Genomic DNA, 19,504 nt, shown 5'->3' with positions numbered 1-19,504 from the left:
CCTCCTGGAAACAGTCCAGCCCGAACTGCCAAGCCAGGTCCTCCCTCGACCGGAAACAAATATCCTAGGACCGGTTTAGGGGTTTCACCCCTCATCAGTCAGTATAGCTTGAATACAGTGGCACAGTGAGCCTGGGACCTTCGTCTGGGCATACCTGGCACAAAAAGTGGCATTTTCAAACTCGTAATGATACATTTCATCATTACAAGTTCATAGGTACCAAACATGATACATCTACCTACGTTCATTTACGAGTTACAGCTTATTAAATGTAATAAGGAATCCCCAATATTATCACACGGGAGGGCCTACCTATTAATTAAACAGCACCCTTCCCCCGGTCACTACCTAGTGACTACCTTAGGGATGACATATATGTAATTAAAGGGGCGTTTAAGGCTTGGCATGGGGCTTGAAATGCTCAGTCGACAGGGCATTGTGACACTGTATTCAGACTGAATTGCAGGCCTGGGACAATTTTTAAGGTGCTATTTAAGTGAGTGGCAAAATAGGTGTAGCAGGCCACTGATGGTATTTATTTACAGGCCCTGGGTATATGGCATACCACTCTATAAGAGACTTTGGCACTGGTGAGCAGTGGTAAAGTGCAGAGTCCTAAAGCCAACAAAAACAAATTGACTAAAAAGTGGGAGGAGGAAGGTAAAAGATTTGGGGATGACACTGCAGAGAGGGCTACTTCCAACAGAGGCAGTCCAATATTCAATCTTCTAGATGGTTCCTGTAATTCCTCTTAATTCCTGGCCTTCAGGTAACTTCCTCTGTACTGTGGTGAGGTGCGGCAGTCCAGTCATTTTTACATATTGTCTAATATACCCTTCAACCTTTTGGTCATCATAAATAGTATCTGTCAGGCTGAGCACATCAGCATGACAGACACTCTTTATTTTCATGCCAGGCAGCCAGGCGCTGTACATGCGCTAACTGCACAGGCGCCTGGCATCTGAGCTGAACTTTGGCAGGCTGTGGATGTCACAGCCCGGTTGACAAGACCGACTCAGCTCAGCAGAGTGCCTCGAGGTCCTCCCCCTCATGATGAGGGGGAGTGTCAGTGACAGCCTTAGACCTGGGTCCTTCCATTTTAAGCCCTGCAGTGCCAGGGGCCAAGTTTTTCTCAGTGACACCACTTCCCAGAGTGGGGGTGGTGTAAGCAGTCTCACTGACTCCATCCTTCTTTCTAACGAGTAAGAGACTGCCGCCTACTTTCTTTGGCTAACCTAGGGACCTCTTGAAACCTCCAAGGCTTCCCTCAAGAGATGCTGCAGAAGGTAAGTGTGATGTTTTTATTTAATGTTTGGTGCATGCGTGTATGTGTTTATGTAAGTAAGTGATGTGATCGGGTGTGTGTTTACATAAGACAGCATAGGTGCGAATGTGCAGGTGTGCAAATGTGTCCTTTTTGTCCCCTTATACTCTAATTACCAACCACCACTGGTATTAATTAGTTGAAAAATTCACCTGCAGAGTTTTATGTGTAGCAAGGGGAGTTACAGCTATCTCAAAATGTCTTAACTTGATTGGTTGTTTTTGATGGGACAGGGAGCTTATGTATCGAAATGTGGGAAACTGTGGTCCAGATTTATTATATGTTTGCATCTGTGTTGCAGACATTTGTGGCATAGCTGCAATGCAAAATATCTTTTTAACTTGAAATCTGAGTTTAGCATTAAAGAGGATCTAAAATTGTATTTTCAATTTCTGAAATTAGCACTTATTTCAAGTCATACAGTAACCTGGGAGAGATAGGCCTTTCAGCAGTGAAAAAGTAGTTTGCATGTTTTTTCTTCCAGGACATGTGACACATAATAAACATGTACTAGTTTTAAATACAAAACTTCCTGCCCTGTGCGCCTTTAGGGACTACCGTAAGGGTGACTTATGAGTATTAAAAAGGAAGGTTAGGCCCGTTTTGTGCCAGGTTGACCTAGCAGTTCAGTACTGCACACAGGGGCTGCAGTGGCAGGCCTAAGACAGGTCTAAGTGGGTGGCACAATCAGTGCTGCTGCCCACTAGCACTAGTAGCATTTAAGTTACAGGCCCTGGATACCAGTAGTATCATAATCTAAGGATGTATAAGTAAATTAAATATGCCAGTTGGGTGTAAGCCAATTTTACCACCTTTTATGGAGAGAGCAGAAGCACTTGGCCGCTCGTTAGCAGTGGTAAACTGTGCAGTGTTCTAAAACCAGCCAAAGAGAGTTCAGCAAAAAGCAGGGAGGAAGACATAAAGTGTGGGGTAATACTATGACCACGATTTTAGGTCTAACAGACAATAAAACTGACAACTTCTCCTTCTTGATCGAGGACTGTAACAGATAGGTCACACTGTAGTGTCAGCTTTGGCATCAACATGTTATAATGCACTGGCAACTGAACACCATCGTCTCTCACTGATTACTAAAATGAATGATTCGTGAAGCATGCATTTGAGTTTTTCTTGGCTGCACAGATGTGCTGCAGCGTGGGTGATGTGGTGACTTTCCAACCCTTCCCATAATGCTTGCGTCCTTTTCTACGCAGCAGTTGATTTGTGTAGAGGCTAGAAAGACCTTGTGAAGAGAGGTATTCTTAGATGTTGTCTCGTGGACAGATGCTGACCCTAGAGGGCTATTCCAGGCTTAGATATTATCTGCTGAGAGATACCTCTTGGTGCTCTGAGACAAGCACTGCATGTCTAATGGATACAAGCTGAGTCTACAGCGATGGACGGGCTTAATTGTTATCTGCAGAGATTCCTCTTTGTTCTCCAAGCCAGATCATGCATGTCTCATTGATGAATAGGACACTTTGCACCACATGCGTTACTCCGCATGCCATTACCCCACAGTTTTTACACTGCAGAATCATTTACAACGCAGGGCTTTACAACGCAAACAATAACAACGCATTTGCGGTGTAAAAACTGCAGGGTAATGGCAGGCGGAGTAACGCATGCGGGGTAAAGGATGTTTCCACTCATAGATATATCCTGCCTATGGAGATATATCCTGGCTTAGTTGTTATCTGCTGAGAGATACCTCTTGGATCTTTAACAGACAGTGCATGTCTCATGGATACATGCTGAGTCTACAGAATACCCTGGCTTAGATATTTTCTGCTGAGAGATACCTCTTGGATCTTTAACAGACAGTGCATGTCTCATGGATACATGCTGAGTCAACAGAATACCCTGGCTTAGATATTTTCTGCTGAGAGATACCTCTTGGATCTTTAACAGACAGTGCATGTCTCATGGACACATGCTGAGTCTACAGAATACCCTGGCTTAGATATTTTCTGCTGAGAGATACCTCTTGGATCTTTAACAGACAGTGCATGTCTCATGGATACATGCTGAGTCTACAGAATACCCTGGCTTAGATATTTTCTGCTGAGAGATACCTCTTGAATCTTTAACAGACAGTGCATGTCTCATGGACACATGCTGAGTCTACAGAATACCCTGGCTTAGATATTTTCTGCTGAGAGATACCTCTTGAATCTTTAACAGACAGTGCATGTCTCATGGACACATGCTGAGTCTACAGAATACCCTGGCTTAGATATTTTCTGCTGAGAGATACCTCTTGGATCTTTAACAGACAGTGCATGTCTCATGGACACATGCTGAGTCTACAGAATACCCTGGCTTAGATATTTTCTGCTGAGAGATACCTCTTGGATCTTTAACAGACAGTGCATGTCTCATAGACACATGCTGAGTCTACAGAATACCCTGGCTTAGATATTTTCTGCTGAGAGATACCTCTTGGATCTTTAACAGACAGTGCATGTCTCATGGACACATGCTGAGTCTACAGAATACCCTGGCTTAGATATTTTCTGCTGAGAGATACCTCTTGGATCTTTAACAGACAGTGCATGTCTCATGGACACATGCTGAGTCTACAGAATACCCTGGCTTAGATATTTTCTGCTGAGAGATACCTCTTGGATCTTTAACAGACAGTGCATGTCTCATGGACACATGCTGAGTCTACAGAATACCCTGGCTTAGATATTTTCTGCTGAGAGATACCTCTTGGATCTTTAACAGACAGTGCATGTCTCATAGACACATGCTGAGTCTACAGAATACCCTGGCTTAGATATTTTCTGCTGAGAGATACCTCTTGGATCTTTAACAGACAGTGCATGTCTTATGGATACATGCTGAGTCTACAGAATACCCTGGATTAGATATGTTCTGCTGAGAGATACCACTTGGTTAACGAGACACCCACTGCAAGCCTCTTGGATAAATGCTGCATCTAGAGAGATGTCCTGGGATAGCTACTGTCCACAGAGACACCATATCTGAGGAGGTACATTTCACAGAGGAAGATATTTTAGGAGTTTAGTACAGCCGCTGTTGCTTCTGAATAGGTTTTATTAATGCTGTGTGCATCTTTTCATCATCAAATGGTTTAAAGATAGGACTTACCGTTTGCTTTCTAATGATAATTCTGAGTTGTTAGTAACTTCGATGAGCACACATCTCCCACTGTCAGCAGCATGCCTGAGAATGAGTGCTTCGGCAGACTCTCTGCTGTCCATCCTGTAAGAGACCGCAGAGGTTAGTCCACCCACCAGTGAGGATTCCTGGGGAGACACGAAGTTTGCACATCTCCACCCTCACTCCAGCCCGTCGACCCTTCATCCTGACAAGACCAACACCCCCCTTAGAGACCAACAGCAACAAGAAAAGCACGACAAGGAGAGAAGCACCGCTTTTCACTACTGCCCACATATCTTTTCAGCGACCAGTCCATGGCAAATGGAAAATAACACTGAAACCTGTCACGTGGAGACTGATGGAAAGCGGATTACCAGTACAATGAGTGTGCTTAAGGGCCACTTACAGACAGAAGACCCTAGATGCAGGGACACAGCTCTTTCCCAGAAAGACACCAGGATCCTGGGTTCAGCGACGTGGGAAAAGTTATGTCTTTCTGTGTTATGTTTCTCTGTGTTCCTGAGAGATTTGTTTATAAATACTGATGTTCATATATATGACAGGCCATGACATTTATGAACATGAATTGTATGCATGCATATTTATTTAACAAGAGCTTTACACAAGTTTGGTTTCAGTCATGGAGCAAGTGGTTGTATACTCTGAGGAGATCAACTGTTGCTAAACTTGGACTTGATTAGAAATTTGCTTAGTGATATTTTTATTTTTTTAATATATGTCTATGCCTTCGACTGCAGCTTTGAGGTGAAACGTTTCATCTCATGTGCCCTTGTGAGGTCTCGGGCTTCTGTACTCTAGTCTAATTGTTACATACATGAATACATCTAATGTCTCAGATAAAGCATGGTTGTAAGCAAGCTTTGCTGTTTTGCCTAACTTGGGGTTCTGTGGAGGATGATGCCAACAGCCCAGTAGAGAAATTAGAATGCTTAGGGTATAAAAGCTTCCCCCATTTAGTAGGGGTTGAAAGGCAGCTAAGATCCTGAGAGACATCTCAAAGGACGCTTATTGTGATACACTGAAGACCATCCCTTCTGCAGCAAGTATGCAGGAAGGTACTGCATGGCTCAGCAAGCAAAGCAAATGGGCAGGTTGACATAAGAATATTTTATGACAAATTCTAAATGCAGAGTTTTCACAATAACGTTTGAGGCATATATTGTGTTTATTACCATAACACTCATTGCACATGCTCTGAGATGAAGTGAGCCACTGGGTCCATACTGGGTGACTGCCAACCCATGCACAGCATGCACGCAACCCCGATGGCTGAGCATGGCCAGGTGCATAAATAAAGGGATGCAAGACCGCTCGTGGATCGGCCCAAACCTACCAGCTAGGAGCGGGGTACAGATCTTTGTAACTGTACATTACGCACATCAGCTGTGGCCTGCACAAATTACATTCATGACGAGGGAGTCCCTTAATAACACCCTTCTTTGCTCCAAATTGAGTGATGCCCCAGCTGCTTCCGACATTAGCAGCCGCCGCCCCAGTCGTAGTAGCCAGCAGAGGATAAGGCCTCTGCCCTCTGCCTCTGCCCGACGGTCTGTGAAGGCTCATCTCAACTTTGTGGGTGCTGCCCACACCCAGCTGCCACCAACCAGAGGCCTGCACATGGCCATCCCCCTGGGCAACACTCAAGGGCACCAGCATAATCTTCTAACAAATTCTCCCACTTCAAAGTAGGTCAGCAGGTATAAATATTGGACCTCGGACACCACCACTTCAGTACACTTCTGGATCCCTGGACTCTGCCAGGGAGAAACATTGCTGTGATGCTGAATGGACTGCAACTCAGCTGGACTGGTGCCCTGCTGTTCTGCCCCTCTGCTCGCTGCCTGGGTAAGTATGACTGGACCTGCATCTTTGAACCCAGAACTCCAATGTGACTCCAAGGACTAGTTGGCTGGTCTCCTGATCAGAAGGCTCAGGGACACAACAGGCTTCCCATAAGCTTACACAGTCATCTGCCCTTTGCCATCTATAAGTCCTGTCTGTCCAAGTGGTGCCACCCCAGTCCTGGATCCTTGGAAGTGGGCATGAGGTACTTTTCTCCAGCCCATCTGTGGATCAGGAGAACTGATGCATCTCCTCTGCTCTGCGGCGCAACCCTGAGCAGAACCGATGCATCGCATCAGTTACTTGGTATTACTCCACGCAAGGACCTAGCAATGCTGCATGCCACATCTCTATGCAACATTGCATCGCCTCTACCAACCTTCAGGAACTGCCACTGCGCACTACATGTCTGCTCAAGAAACTTTGCATCGCCTACAGCAGCCTCCAGGACTCATAGCTGTATGACACATCTCCACAGAAGGACTCTGAGTCTGTGCTGCTGCGTGGGCCATGATTGAAGCGGGACTCTGCAATGCAGTCAGGATTAAAGATACTGTTCATTAGGCCTAAGAAGGTCCTTGTAGCCCACCACCGCTCCATGGCAGTAGGCCTGAACTTGTGACTTAGTCCCAGTTTAAAGCAACCAGATGTCCACTCTTGGAGCTTTGTGCTTTTTTGTGCTATTTTCACTAAAATCTTGAAAATGTCATATTGCCGCTTCAACTAATTGCTTCATGAAACCACCCAGTGTACGTGCGCTCTACAAGTCATTTTTAACATTAACATTACTAATTGGAATTTTGTTGTTTTGGTCTTGATTTATTTATTAAAGTTTACTCTAAATTGGTGTTCGATTTGTCTTCTGTGGTGTTTTCACTTTATTGTTGTTTGAAGTGCTTCATAAATACTTTGCACATTGCCCTTACATTACCTCTGGCTGCTTTGTGCCAAGCTACCAGAGGGTTAAGCGCAGGTTAATTTAGGGTTTCCTTGTCACTTCACCCTGGCAAGGATTGTGGTTGCTGCTTGAGTAGGGTCATGCCTCCCTTAACCAGTAACCCCATTTCTTACGGTAGGTGTGTTGTGATGGTGGTAGGGTTTAGAAAGTGTCAGATATTGTTTAGGTGAATTTTGGATGTGTGCGGTTTTGTTTTAGTGGGGCAGTATTCTGTGGTGTGTTGGTAGTGATTGAGGTGTAGGATTTGTGGGTGAGGGAGTGGTGAGTCGAGTCGGTTGACAGAGTGAAGGTGGCATAGTGTTTGACAGCCAAGTTTCTCTGTAGTGTGCAGGTTTGAAAAATAATCTTTTGAGAGATTGTTGTAGGCTGGGAAGGGGCATACGTGTGCCTTAATGGTGGATGAGATTTTGAAAGAGTGTTTTCATTGGTTGTGTTTGCAAAAAAATGAAGGCTATGTGTTAATGTGGTATTATAGATGTTAGAAGAAAGGGTTTGGACGGGTTGCATGGGGAATGCTAGGAGAAGCCAGAGGGTGGTGAAAGTGTTTATTAGTGAAGGTTGGATTTTGTGAAATTACTTGTGTGTGTTTTGTTTCATGGGTAAATAAGCTAAATGTATTTTTTCTTTTGCTGTAGTACAGTGTTGTGGTTTATGTAGGAGTGTGTGGCTGTAGGGGTACAAGTGTATGTTGCAATGAGTTGGATTAAGTTTAATGAGTGAGTGAAAGCTTGAGTGATATTCTGTGTTGGTTGAAACTGGTGTGTGTTTGTTTAGTGTTAGTATGCATGATTTTGTGTATGGCTGTGTCTTGGAATGCGCTTGTGGATTGTAAAACTGCACCATCTCTGGTCATCAGCCTTAACGAGCCTGAACAGGACCAAACAGGTGATGCCCTCATCCCATCTGCCCTTAGTCTTTACGTCCGGACTGAGACACCCTGCAGCAAGGGCGGTGTTTAGACAAAACATGGAATAAAAATATCTTGATACAAAAATATTGTGTCAAGAATATAAGGATGTCAAAAATATCGTCAACAGGAATATCAAAGGTAAAAATATCCTTTCAAGTGTTGTTTTTAATATCATAAAAAATATCGGTTTAGAAAATATTGGTGCATGTAATATTGCTAGTAAGTGATATTTTGTAAGAAATGTATTGTACTGTGTTTAATTGATATGTTTATACATTTATTTATTTGTGTTTTTAGTAATTTAATTTATTAATCATGAAATTGTTTCAATTTGTGTTTTTTCTTGTATTAATGCATACAAATAATGGTTTCATCATTTTATTTTTGGCAGTGGGATATTGGGTTTGTAGGGGATAAGGTTGAGGAGATTTTTGAAAAGTGTATATTTTATTGTATATTTAATTTTGAAATGCAAATTAATGCAATATTTTTTAATTTCTTTTTTACATTAATAATTTATGATTCAATAAAATATATTCATTATGATACATCTAAAAAGTTATATTTTAATTATAAATATCTAAATAAATATTTAAATGCACAAAATAAAATATAAAATATATATTATAATAACATTTAGTAAAGTGTATTAAGTTTACTTTTTATAAAATAAAAAATATAAATGTTACAGTTTGTGAAAAGAAAATTCATAATTAAAATATTTGTAAGTTCTGTCAGACAGAATATTATAATGTCATTGCAGAAATATTCTTTTTAATTTTAATGGTAAAAATTGGTTTTATATTTGCATTAATTTATTATTATTAATTTTGGATTAGGATTTAATTTTTATTTCATATTTCGAAGTTTAGGAATAATAGTAAATATTAAAAATTATATTAATTATTAATAGTGATAAAATATTGTATATGTTAATGTTTAAATATGAATATATAGGTTTTTAACTTTGTTTAGTGTCTTTTTAATGTAAAATTCCATTTATTTTATAGATGAATGTGAAGTAATGATTGTGTGTATAAGATGTTTAGTCTGGATCACCCTGCATAACGTTTTAGATTCTAGTGAAAATAGTTCTAGTAGTATGGCATATTTAAAAAGGGATACTTGCGTTTTGATATTCACCATGTATGGTGTATATCTGAGCGAATGGTTTGGGACATCCATCATCTAGGTTTGACAGTTATCTGCTGTAGAGAATATTACAATTTGTTTAGGTTGTTATGTAAAAAGAAAGGTTCCTCATTTTGTTTAATTGTTAAATTATCAAGTATTTTTAGGGCTTGATATCTTCTAGGGGCAGGAGGAGTATCGCTGGTTGCTTTTTTAGTTTGTGCAATTCAGTGTTTTAAAGTGGGTATAGATGGTGGTTGGCCTGTGCTTTGTTTGGGGACTTTAGGGAGTACACATTTTAGGATGTTGGTTCCTGGGAGCTAGTAGTTGCTTCTCTTATATCCTTCAATTCATCCCTTACTTTTATTTTTGTCACATGGGGTGGGTGGTCATGTTCTCTTCCATGAATAACAACATCATCTTTTGTAATGGCCCTCCCGTAGCACACATTAGAATGATATTTGGAACCTTTCCAATTCACATTTTCTGTCATTTCATTTTCATGGTTGCATGTGACTAAGGCCCTCATTTTGATGGCGGTCAGTGTGACCGCTGTCCACAGTTGCCGTGGTCAGGAGACTGCTCGACAAGCATGCGGAAGTCTGACCAACCGACATGCTGGCGGTTGGAAAGTGCTCCATACCACAGGACCTTTTCCTTGGACTCAGAACAAGCTTATGTGGTATGGAGCATGTCCTGCACCTCCATGCACCATGTGCCGTTGCCATTTGGGAATACGATTCCTATAGCTGCCCTGTCGGGATCACTGAGGGTCCGACTGCTAGGATTGTAATCTGGGGGTTGGAATTAAGGGCAGTTGGTGGTCGGACCGCCACTGACAGCCTGTCGGTGTGCGGTCCAACCACCATCAAAGTGAGGCCCTTAGTAATTGTTTTAATTCCTGGAATGTTATGTATTGGGCTCGCTCTGTCATTGTATCTGAAAGTGCTGAAATAGTACAAATAAAGAAAGAAAATTAAAGTTTACAGGTTTGTTATTTACTTATAAAATGATGTAACCAGTTCTACTTTTTGTACTTTTTAGATGCTTCACACTGTTTTGCAGTTTTTCAGTTGGGATAGTTTTAATTTGGAGCAGGTGATTTCTTTTCGGTTTGAAGGAAAAAAAAGTATCAGTTTCATGTTAATTATTTAGTTATTGTTAGTTTGTAGAGGTTTAGGCCGTAAGTTTATTTTAACTTGCTATTGGGCTGAGGTTATATTTTGTGATTCATTATGGGCCTCATTTATGGGAACTGGTGTAGGGCAACGCCACACATCTTGCCGCGCTATCCTACGCAAATGTGAAAGGGCAGGAATACACTGCATTTATGAAATACGGTGCATTCCTGTCTTTTCCTCCTGCGCTGGTGCACAATTTGCTGCCTAGCGCCAATAACATGAACAAAATAAAACAGCTGCATAACGCATGCAACATTAGAACATGCTTTGTACAACTGCATTTACTCAATAATGAACTTGTATGCATGACATAACAAATGTATAGAGACCTTTGTTAGGAAATTAGGTATGAGACACTTTTCACAAATCAAAGTAAATAACATATAGACAATTCCGAACCATTGTCTGCAACAAAGCAGTGCATAATGATAACTGACCCCTTAAAAAATCATGGCAGCCATCTTGTAGATGTTACATAGGATGTTCTAATTCTGCATACGTTATGGAGTAGTTAACTATGCTCATGAGCCAGTGTATAATGTGTATTTACTCTAATATGGCACCCATGTTGTTTCCCTTCTAATATCTATATTGTAGTCCTTTGTTCATGTTAGTTGAATGCACTGTTATGTAAATCACAAACTAAGCTGCTACGTAAACTTTCTGTCCCATGACCAAGGGAAAATGTTCCCCAAAACGCATTGGGCACGCTGTCTGCAGCGAAATAAATCCCCTGCAACATTCACACGGGCTTGTGCTTTGGTGTTCTGAAAAGCTGGAGCACATTGAGTTATATATATATATATATATATTCACTGAAAAAACCACAGGTTTCAGGGCTGTTATAGTTAGCTGAACATTTCACTCGTACACAGCCATTGCAATTCCTCCGTTATTGTTAGTTGTACTCACTATAACTCGCGCGCCCGCAATCCACTGCTGATGATGTCACATATTACATCATTCATGACATGGTCAGTGACATCACTGATGACATCACTGATGACATCTCAAATGACATCACTGATGACATCACTGATTACATCATCCAGTGAATGTGGTTTGGTTTGTTACTTAAATATGTATGAAATATATAGCAATCTGCATTGAAGAATGAGTGGATATATAAATATAAATATCTGGATGGAGGATTTAGAAGCAGTGTGATTGACTGTTTACCTGACTATTTTATAGTGTCTCACTAAATATATTGGATAGTTACAAACTGTGTGAATATTTGTATCACTTTGTCAGTTGTTCTGTATACTGCTGTACCAGTTGGTTACTAGTTATGTGAAAGTCTATATTAGTTGTTGATTAGTTAACTGAGTATTTGTATGGGAGAGTAAATGTGTGTGTGGTTCGGTGGGGTGTGTGTGACTGCCGAAAGATGTGTGAATAGTTGATTCAGTAGGTATTTGAGGTTAAGACTACATGTTATAACAGTTGTTTGGGTGAGTGAATATCTTTATGGGTGTGCTGGTGAGCAAATATATCTCTTAAAGGTACATATCCAACAAACTAGAAAAATAAAAGGCAGTGTATGTGACGGTTGTTGTATATAAATAAGTATACATAAGACTCAGTGATTTTATGAGTGACTATATGGATAACTGTATACTTGTAATAGTGATTTTATAACACACTAAGTATGAGTTGCTATCTATGTGAATAAATGAAGTGGTGTTTGTATATGTGTGTAGCTGAGTAAATGTAAGTAGGATTTGTTGTTTGCATAAATGAGTAGGATGACTGCATAAGTGAATATGATGTGTGCTGGTGTGTAATGTCGATATAGGTGTATAAGTATATTTGATAGTGTTCCATTGATCATTGACAGCATGTATGAGTGAATCTATAGGTAAGTGCTTAGATGTGTGTGTAGATCTAGGAATCACTGAGTAGGTTTTTAGAAACTTGTATTGGTGTGTCAATGGATTCAAATATGGTACTCTGTATTTTACAGTGAGTGATGAAAGGTTATACTAGTGTATGATGAGGTGTATCTGATTTTCACGTGGATGATGTCATCAGTGATGTCATCAGTGATGTCATTTGAGATGTCATCAGTGATGTCTCTGACCATGTCATGAATGATGTAATATGTGACGTCATCAGCAGTGGATTGCGGGCGCGCGGGTTATAGTGAATACAACTAACTATAACGGAGGAATTTCAATGGTTTTGTACGAGTGAAATATTCAGCTAACTATAACAGCCCTGAAACCTATGGTTTTTTCAGTGAATTTCTAAGGTTTTTTAAATGCTAATTCCTAACTATAACATGTCTGAAACCTATGGTTTGGGCAATGAATTTCGAAGGTTTTTTAAATGATGAATTTTAAATGTAATAATAGTTATATGTATTTTTTTATACTGATTTTTACAGTTTTGTAACTTTATTTTTACATATTTTATTTTTTAAATTACATTATATGTTTTTAATATAAATGGAAATAAAAATGTTTTTTAAAATTGAAACTGAAATATTGTTTTTTTTGTTGAATGTATAAGTGCAGAACTATAAGTGTGTTGTTTAGTTAGGATACTGCATGCATAGTGGATAGGGGTTTGAGGCGGTCCATGTGCTAATGCCTGGCTCGCTGCATGAGTACTTGGATACTGACTGAATGATTAGAGTACTGCAAGGAGAGTGCCTGGGTGAATTTATAAGTGTTAGAATTGCTTTTCAGAATCAGTACTGGGCTGAAAGATGCAGCACTGAGGTCTCTCCTAATAACAGGTGAGTAAATCAGAGTTTGTAGTGCGGCTGATTTTAGATGAATATTTTAAAGTTCCAAAACTGCACACGTAGAAAAATTTCCAAGTTAAACCAGTCAATGTTAGCCTATGGAAGGAAATTCAAGTTACTGGTAAGTATGGTTAGAATTACTTGTCAGGATCAGTACTGGCCTTAAAGATTCAGCACTGAGGTCTCTCCTGATAACAGGTGAGTAAATCGGAATTCGTAGTTCGGCTGATTATAGAGGTATTTTTGTACGTTCCAAAAATCGACACTTAGAAACTTTTCTGCTGAAAACCACACAATGGACTCCTATGGAAGGAAATACAAGTTACTGGTAAGTGCATTTAGAATTACTTTTCAGGGTCAGTGCTGGGCTAAAAGATGCAGCACTGGGTTCTCTCCTGATAACAGGTGAGTAAATCAGATTTCGCAGTTCGGCTGATTTTAGAGGAATATTTGTACGTTACAAAACTCCACACTTAGAAGAATTTCCAAGTGAAACCAGTCAATGTTAGCCTATGGAACTTACTGGTAAGTATGGTTAGAATTACTTTTCAGGATCAGTACTGGCATTAAAGATATGAAGTCTCTCCTGATTACAGGTGAGTATATCGGAATTCGTAGTTCGGCTGATTTTACTTCGGTCCAGTAAATTTAGAGCCACTTTCCTACACCATCCCCTTCCTTCACCACTGTGCAAACACGCCCTGTGGCGCATTTTCAGTTGGGGAAATATTTCCCCTTCAATCTTGAGGGTCTGTAGCGTCCAACTAGCCCACTAGGTACATCCAGTAAGCGCCACAGAGCTGCGTAGCAGAGAGATGTAAAAAGGTGCACGGCCTGTACCACCATCTCTGCAACGCAGCGCAGTGGCACTTCCTGGAAGCACCTGGTGGGCTACTTGGCCCCCAGGGTCCCTCAGGATTAAAGAGGAATGTTTTCCCCAACTTAAAACGCACCACAGGGTGTGTTTGCACATGTCACCTCATACCCCGTCTCCTCCCTTCACCAGTGTGTAAACGCGCCCCGTGGCGCATTTTAAGTTGGGAGATTAAGTCCCCTTGAATCCTGAGGGTCCCTAGGGTCAAACTAGCCCACTAGGTAACTCCAGTAAGCGCCACAGATCTGCGTTGCAGAGAGGTGTAAAAAGGGGCGTGGCCTCTGAACACCTCTCTGCAACTCAGCTCCCTGGTGCATACTGAAGGTACCTTGTGGGCTAGTTGGCCCTCAGGGACCCTCAAGATTTAAGGGGAATTAATTCCTCAACTTAAAACGCGCCACAGGGCGCGTTTGCACAATGGTGAAGGAAGGGGGCGGGGCCTGAGGTGAAATGTCTGCAAACACGCCCTGTGGCGCGTTTTAAGTTGGGGAATTAATTCCTCTTCAATCCTGAGGTCCCCTCGGGGCCAACTATCCCACCAGGTACCTCCAGTACGCGCCAGGGAGCGGCATTGCAGAGAGGTGTTCAGACACCACGCCCCTTTTTACAACACTCTGCAACGCAGCTCCGTGGCGCTTACTGGAGGTACCTGGTGGGCTAGTTGGCCCTCAGGGGACCTCAGGATTGAAGAGGAATTAATTCCCCAACTTAAAACGCACCACAGGGCGTGTTTGCAGACATGTCACCTCAGGCCCCGGGACTTGGCCACCCCAGGGGCTAATTGTAAATGAAGCGCGGGATCCTAAGCGCATTCCGCGGTTTAAAAAAAATCTTTTTCTTTTTTTTTTGGCCTTAGGGGTCCTTGTGGGACCCCCTGAGCAGGCCCAGGGGGTCAGGGTGTTTCTACCCTGCCCCCTTTTGTGTTTTTTGCTGTTTTTTTTGTGCTTTCTTGTGCCTTGGTTCTACCGAGGCACAAGATGGCTGCCAACACTTCCTGATTCAGAAGTGTTGGCAGCCAATTAGCATAAAGCTCATGCTCGGGTGGATCCGCGGCCCTAGATATATCTATCTTTTTACTTTTGAATATCTCAGGAACTACTGAACGGATTTACACCATTTAAGCAAAAGGCACGAGTCTGAGCGGAGGACTACCTCTTTGCCACATTTGGTGTAATTCCATTCAGCAGTTCGGGCTGTAGCTGCATCAACAGGTCCTATGGGAAAATGCATGGGGAAAACGTGTTTTGGGACCCCCTTTTTTCTCGTCCCCCGCTTGACGAATCACCACGAAACTTTCAGGATAGGAGCGAACCGGAGCTGGCCAAAAGTTTGGAAAATTTCGCGAAGATTCGTCAACCGGCGCCAAAGTTATTCCCTATAGAATGTTGCGGATTTCCTATGGAAAATAGGTCCTAACTATAACTATCTACTGGCGACCGCCAGTAGATAATATATATAAACTTATATATATATTCACTGGAGAAAACATAGGTTTCAGGGACTTTATAGTTAGTTGGACATTTTACTCACATATTACATCACTCATGACATGCTCAGTGACATCACTGATGAAATCTCAAATGACATCACTGATAACATCACTGATGACCTCATCCAGTGACTGAGTGTTTCTAAAAATTTCAAGAACGTTATATCTATATATGCTAAGGTATATTCAAGAATGATTGGTTGTCTGTATGGGTGCCTGAGTGTCTGTGTGTTTGGGGGCTGTGTGACTCCCTGCATGGATATGTGAGTGGGTGATTCACTGGGTGTATGCGTTTATAAGTGCGAGTTTTAGGGAGTGTATGAGTGAGTGAGTGTGCGTGAGTGAGTGTGCGTATGGCTGTGTTGGTGAGTGAATGGATGTGTTAGTGGTATATGTGTAAGTAACTACATATGTGAAAGGCAGTATTTATGAGTGTTTGAGTATATAAGTGAGTGTATGTGACAGTGAGTGATTGTGACAGTGGCTGCATGGATAAGTGTGTGCTATGTCAGTAATTGTTGAAGACAGTACGTGTCTGTATAAATAAGTGACGTGGTGTGTGTATAACTGTATAGGGGAGTAAATGGCAGTGTAATTAATTCTTTGGGTGACTAACTAGGTTTTTGAGTAACTCTTTGGGTGAGTGGCAGTGTGCGAGTGTCTATATGGGTGTATGAGTGGATATATTAGTGGCTGTATTGATGAATGACTGCACGTATGAGTGGTTGTATGGGTTAGTGGGTGGATGTGTGTGTAGACGTATAAATCATTGAGCGGGTATGTACTAACTACTATTGGTGTGTGTATGGTTTCATATTGGTAGTCTGTATTTTAGAGTGGGTGTATGAAAGGTTTTATTAGGGTGTGAGGATGTGCATCAGATGATCACATGGATGATGTCATCAGTGATGTCACTGAGCATGTCATGAGTGATGTAATATGTGACGTCATCAGCAGTGCATTGTGGGGGCGCGAGTTATAGTTAGTTCAACTTTCTCTGGTTTTATACGAGTGAAATGTCCAACTAACTATAACGTCCCTAAAACCTTTGTTTTTTTCTGTGAATTTCTAAGGTTTTTTCAATGCTAATTTGCAACTATAACATAGCAGTCGAGTTTGCAGAGTGGTGGAGAAAGGTGAGCGTAGCCTCCCAACTCCTCTTAGCAATCCCTCTTTGTGGGATTTACTAGAGGTAACAGGAGGGGTAGTTAGCCCCAACATCAACCTTGGGGGCCAACGACCCCTCCTATTACCTCCAGTAAGTCCCACACAGCAGGATTGCTAACTTCTCATACCAGGCCACGCCCTCTTTCTCCACCACTCTGCAAACACGCCCCCTGGCACGTTGTAAGTTGGGGAATTAATTCCCCTTGAATACTGAGGGTCCCTGGGGCCAAACTAGCCCACCAGGTACCTCCAGTAAGTGCCACAGAGCTGGATTGCAGAGAGATGGTCCGAGTCCACGCCCCTTTTTACACCACTCTGCAAACGCGGCTCCTGGCGCATTGCTGCTCAGAGGATGAAGTCTATTTGTGTCCTGATCATCGCCCCACCAGCAGTGCGCCAAGAGGCCCCGCGGTACCCCTCCTGAGGCCAATTTAGGCCCCGGGGACCCCATCTCCCGGGGCATGACCAGAATTTTTTTTTTTAATTTATATTTAGAGAGAGGTCGTGTGGCCCCCCTCCTAAGGCCAATTACAGCCCCAGGGACCCCATCCCCCAAGGCCAGCCTTTCCGTTTAAAAAAAAATGTATTCTTTAATTATTGGGGATGGGGTCACGTGGGTTCCCTCCAAAGCCACTTCTGGCCCCAAGGACCCCATCCCCCGGGGCCTGGTCTCACTGTTGGAGACAGTTGGGGGAGCCCCAATGCCCCCACGGTACCGCCGGCTCCCTGCCTCCTGCAGGAGCCAGAATTGCTTTTGAGCAAAGGGAGCTACTGACAGGCAGCTCCCCTTGATCAAAAGCAATCCTGCCTTGCTTCATTGAAGCGAGACAGGTTTTCGTGCTCTCGCTTCAATGAAGCATAGCAGTGTTTGCTATGGCAGGGCGGGAGCAATGCTCCTGGCCTGCCATAGCAAACGGCAATGTCCACGGGGTAGGCACCCTGGGACATTGCAGGAGCCGGCGCTAGGGGGTGGCGGTCCCCAGGGCCATCAAGGGCTCCAGGAGGGGGGCCGCGTGGCCCCCCTACCAAGTGTTTAAAGCCCCGTGTGTGGTCCCCCAGGCCCAGGGGTACATAACAGATCCCCGCATTAGAATAAACAGTGCCCCAAGGAGGTGGTGGTCCCTGGGACAGTATGGGGGGCTCGAGCTCCCCACACACTTTATTTATGATTTATTTTAGCCCCGGCGGGGTGGCAGTCACCGGGGCTTGGGGGGCCCGCGAGGCCCCCCACCCTATTCAAATGATGTCCCGGGGAGGTGGCAGTCCCCGAGGCTGCAGGGGGCCACGTGCCCCCACACATAAAATATAAAGCCCTGGGGAAGTGGCCCCTTCCGGGGGGGACCCCGCTACAGAATGCAGGATTGCACCCGGGACCTGGCCCGGGACCTGGCCCATCTGGGGGCTTTAAAAAACGAAGCACGGGAGACCGCACTACGTTCGTACACCCAGCGCGACCCGGACGAAAATGTAAAAATATTCATTGCTTTTTTGGGGCCTGGGGGTCCCTGTGGGTCCCCCTGAACAAGCCTGGGGGGTCAGGGTGTTTTTAGCCTGCCCCCTTTTCTTGTTTTTAATCTATCTCTCACCTTTTTCCTTCTCCCTCGGTCTGAAGCACAAGATGGCTGCCAACACTTCCTGGTTTGAAGTGTTGGCAGCCAATCAAAGGCAAGCTTGTGCTCAGAGGCTCAGCCAATCAGATCTCACAATTCTCAAATATCGATATCTGTAATTCTTTAAATATCTCAAAAACTACTGAATGGAAATACAGCATTTAAAAAAAGTGTGCTATCTGCCAAATTTGGTGTAATTCCGTTCAGCAGTACAGGTTGTAGGTGTGCCTAAAGTTTCCTATGGAAATTAACATGGAGAAAACATGTTTTGGGACCTCCTTTTTTCTCGGCCCCCCCTTGACAAATCACCCCAAAACTTTCAAGACAGGAGCTGACCTGAGTGAACGATTCGTTTTGAAAATTTTGTGAAGATTTGTCAAATGGCGCCAAAGTTATTAGCAGGAACGAGTTCCCATAGGAAATCTGAAAATTCTATTTTGAATAACTTTGGCACCGGTTGACTTATCTTCGTGAAATTTTCAAAACTAATGGGGCGCTCCGCTCAGCTCCTACCCTAAAAGTCTCGGGGTGATTCGGCAAGCGGGGGCTGAGAAAAAAGGGTAGTGCCAAAACGCGTTTTCTCCATGCATTTTCCCATAGGACCTTTAGTCGAAGGTACTGCCCGAACGGCTGAACAGAATTACTTGAAATTTGGCAAAGAGGTAGTCCTCAGGTCAGGCATGTCCGTTTAGTAGTTCCTGAGAAAATCAAAAGTAAAATCACATATATATCTGGGCGGAGCCTGACCACACATCTCATCGTGAGATCTGATTGGCTGTCAGCACTTCATCCAAGAATTGTTGGCAGCCATCTTGGGACCAATATACATGATAGCACCTCATTAAAAAGCATTGCAGTTAATAGAAGGTTTTAAGACTTTAGTTACATTATAAATCATTTGTTGATGGTACCATACTCATTTTAGGAATTGTGGTGTGTTCTAAGGTGATTTTACTATGTGAAAAAGCCTTCTGCTGTGATATCATGAATCATGTTTGAGAGAAAACTATTTTCTTATGCTTTTCCCACAGAGGTTTGGAAGGTGATCTATAAGCTAACTGAGAGCATATTTTCTGTAAATTCACATTATCTTTCTCAGTCATGTGAGAATGAAGT

At 42.7% G+C, this 19,504-nt stretch overlaps 1 protein-coding gene across 2 annotated transcripts in view; it reads right to left on the bottom strand.

The window, feature by feature from the left end:
• The window catches only part of LOC146869083 (uncharacterized), a 110,964-nt gene that overhangs the window by 51,575 nt on the left and 39,885 nt on the right, over positions 1 to 19,504 (bottom strand). For both annotated transcript variants that reach the window (XM_085654625.1, XM_085599652.1), the window contains one exon: positions 4,442 to 4,555. In XM_085654625.1, the coding sequence (XP_085510751.1) occupies positions 4,442 to 4,554 (113 nt within the window). In that variant the 5' untranslated portion in view covers position 4,555. The remainder of the gene's footprint in view (positions 1 to 4,441; positions 4,556 to 19,504) is intronic.

Source organism: Triturus cristatus, chromosome 1_1 (genome assembly GCF_964204655.1).
Source record: "Triturus cristatus chromosome 1_1, aTriCri1.1, whole genome shotgun sequence".
In the NCBI taxonomy this organism is placed as follows: Eukaryota; Metazoa; Chordata; class Amphibia; order Caudata; family Salamandridae; genus Triturus; species Triturus cristatus.
The sequence above is the reverse complement of the archived record's forward strand: the minus strand, read 5'-3'. Positions and strand labels throughout refer to the sequence as shown.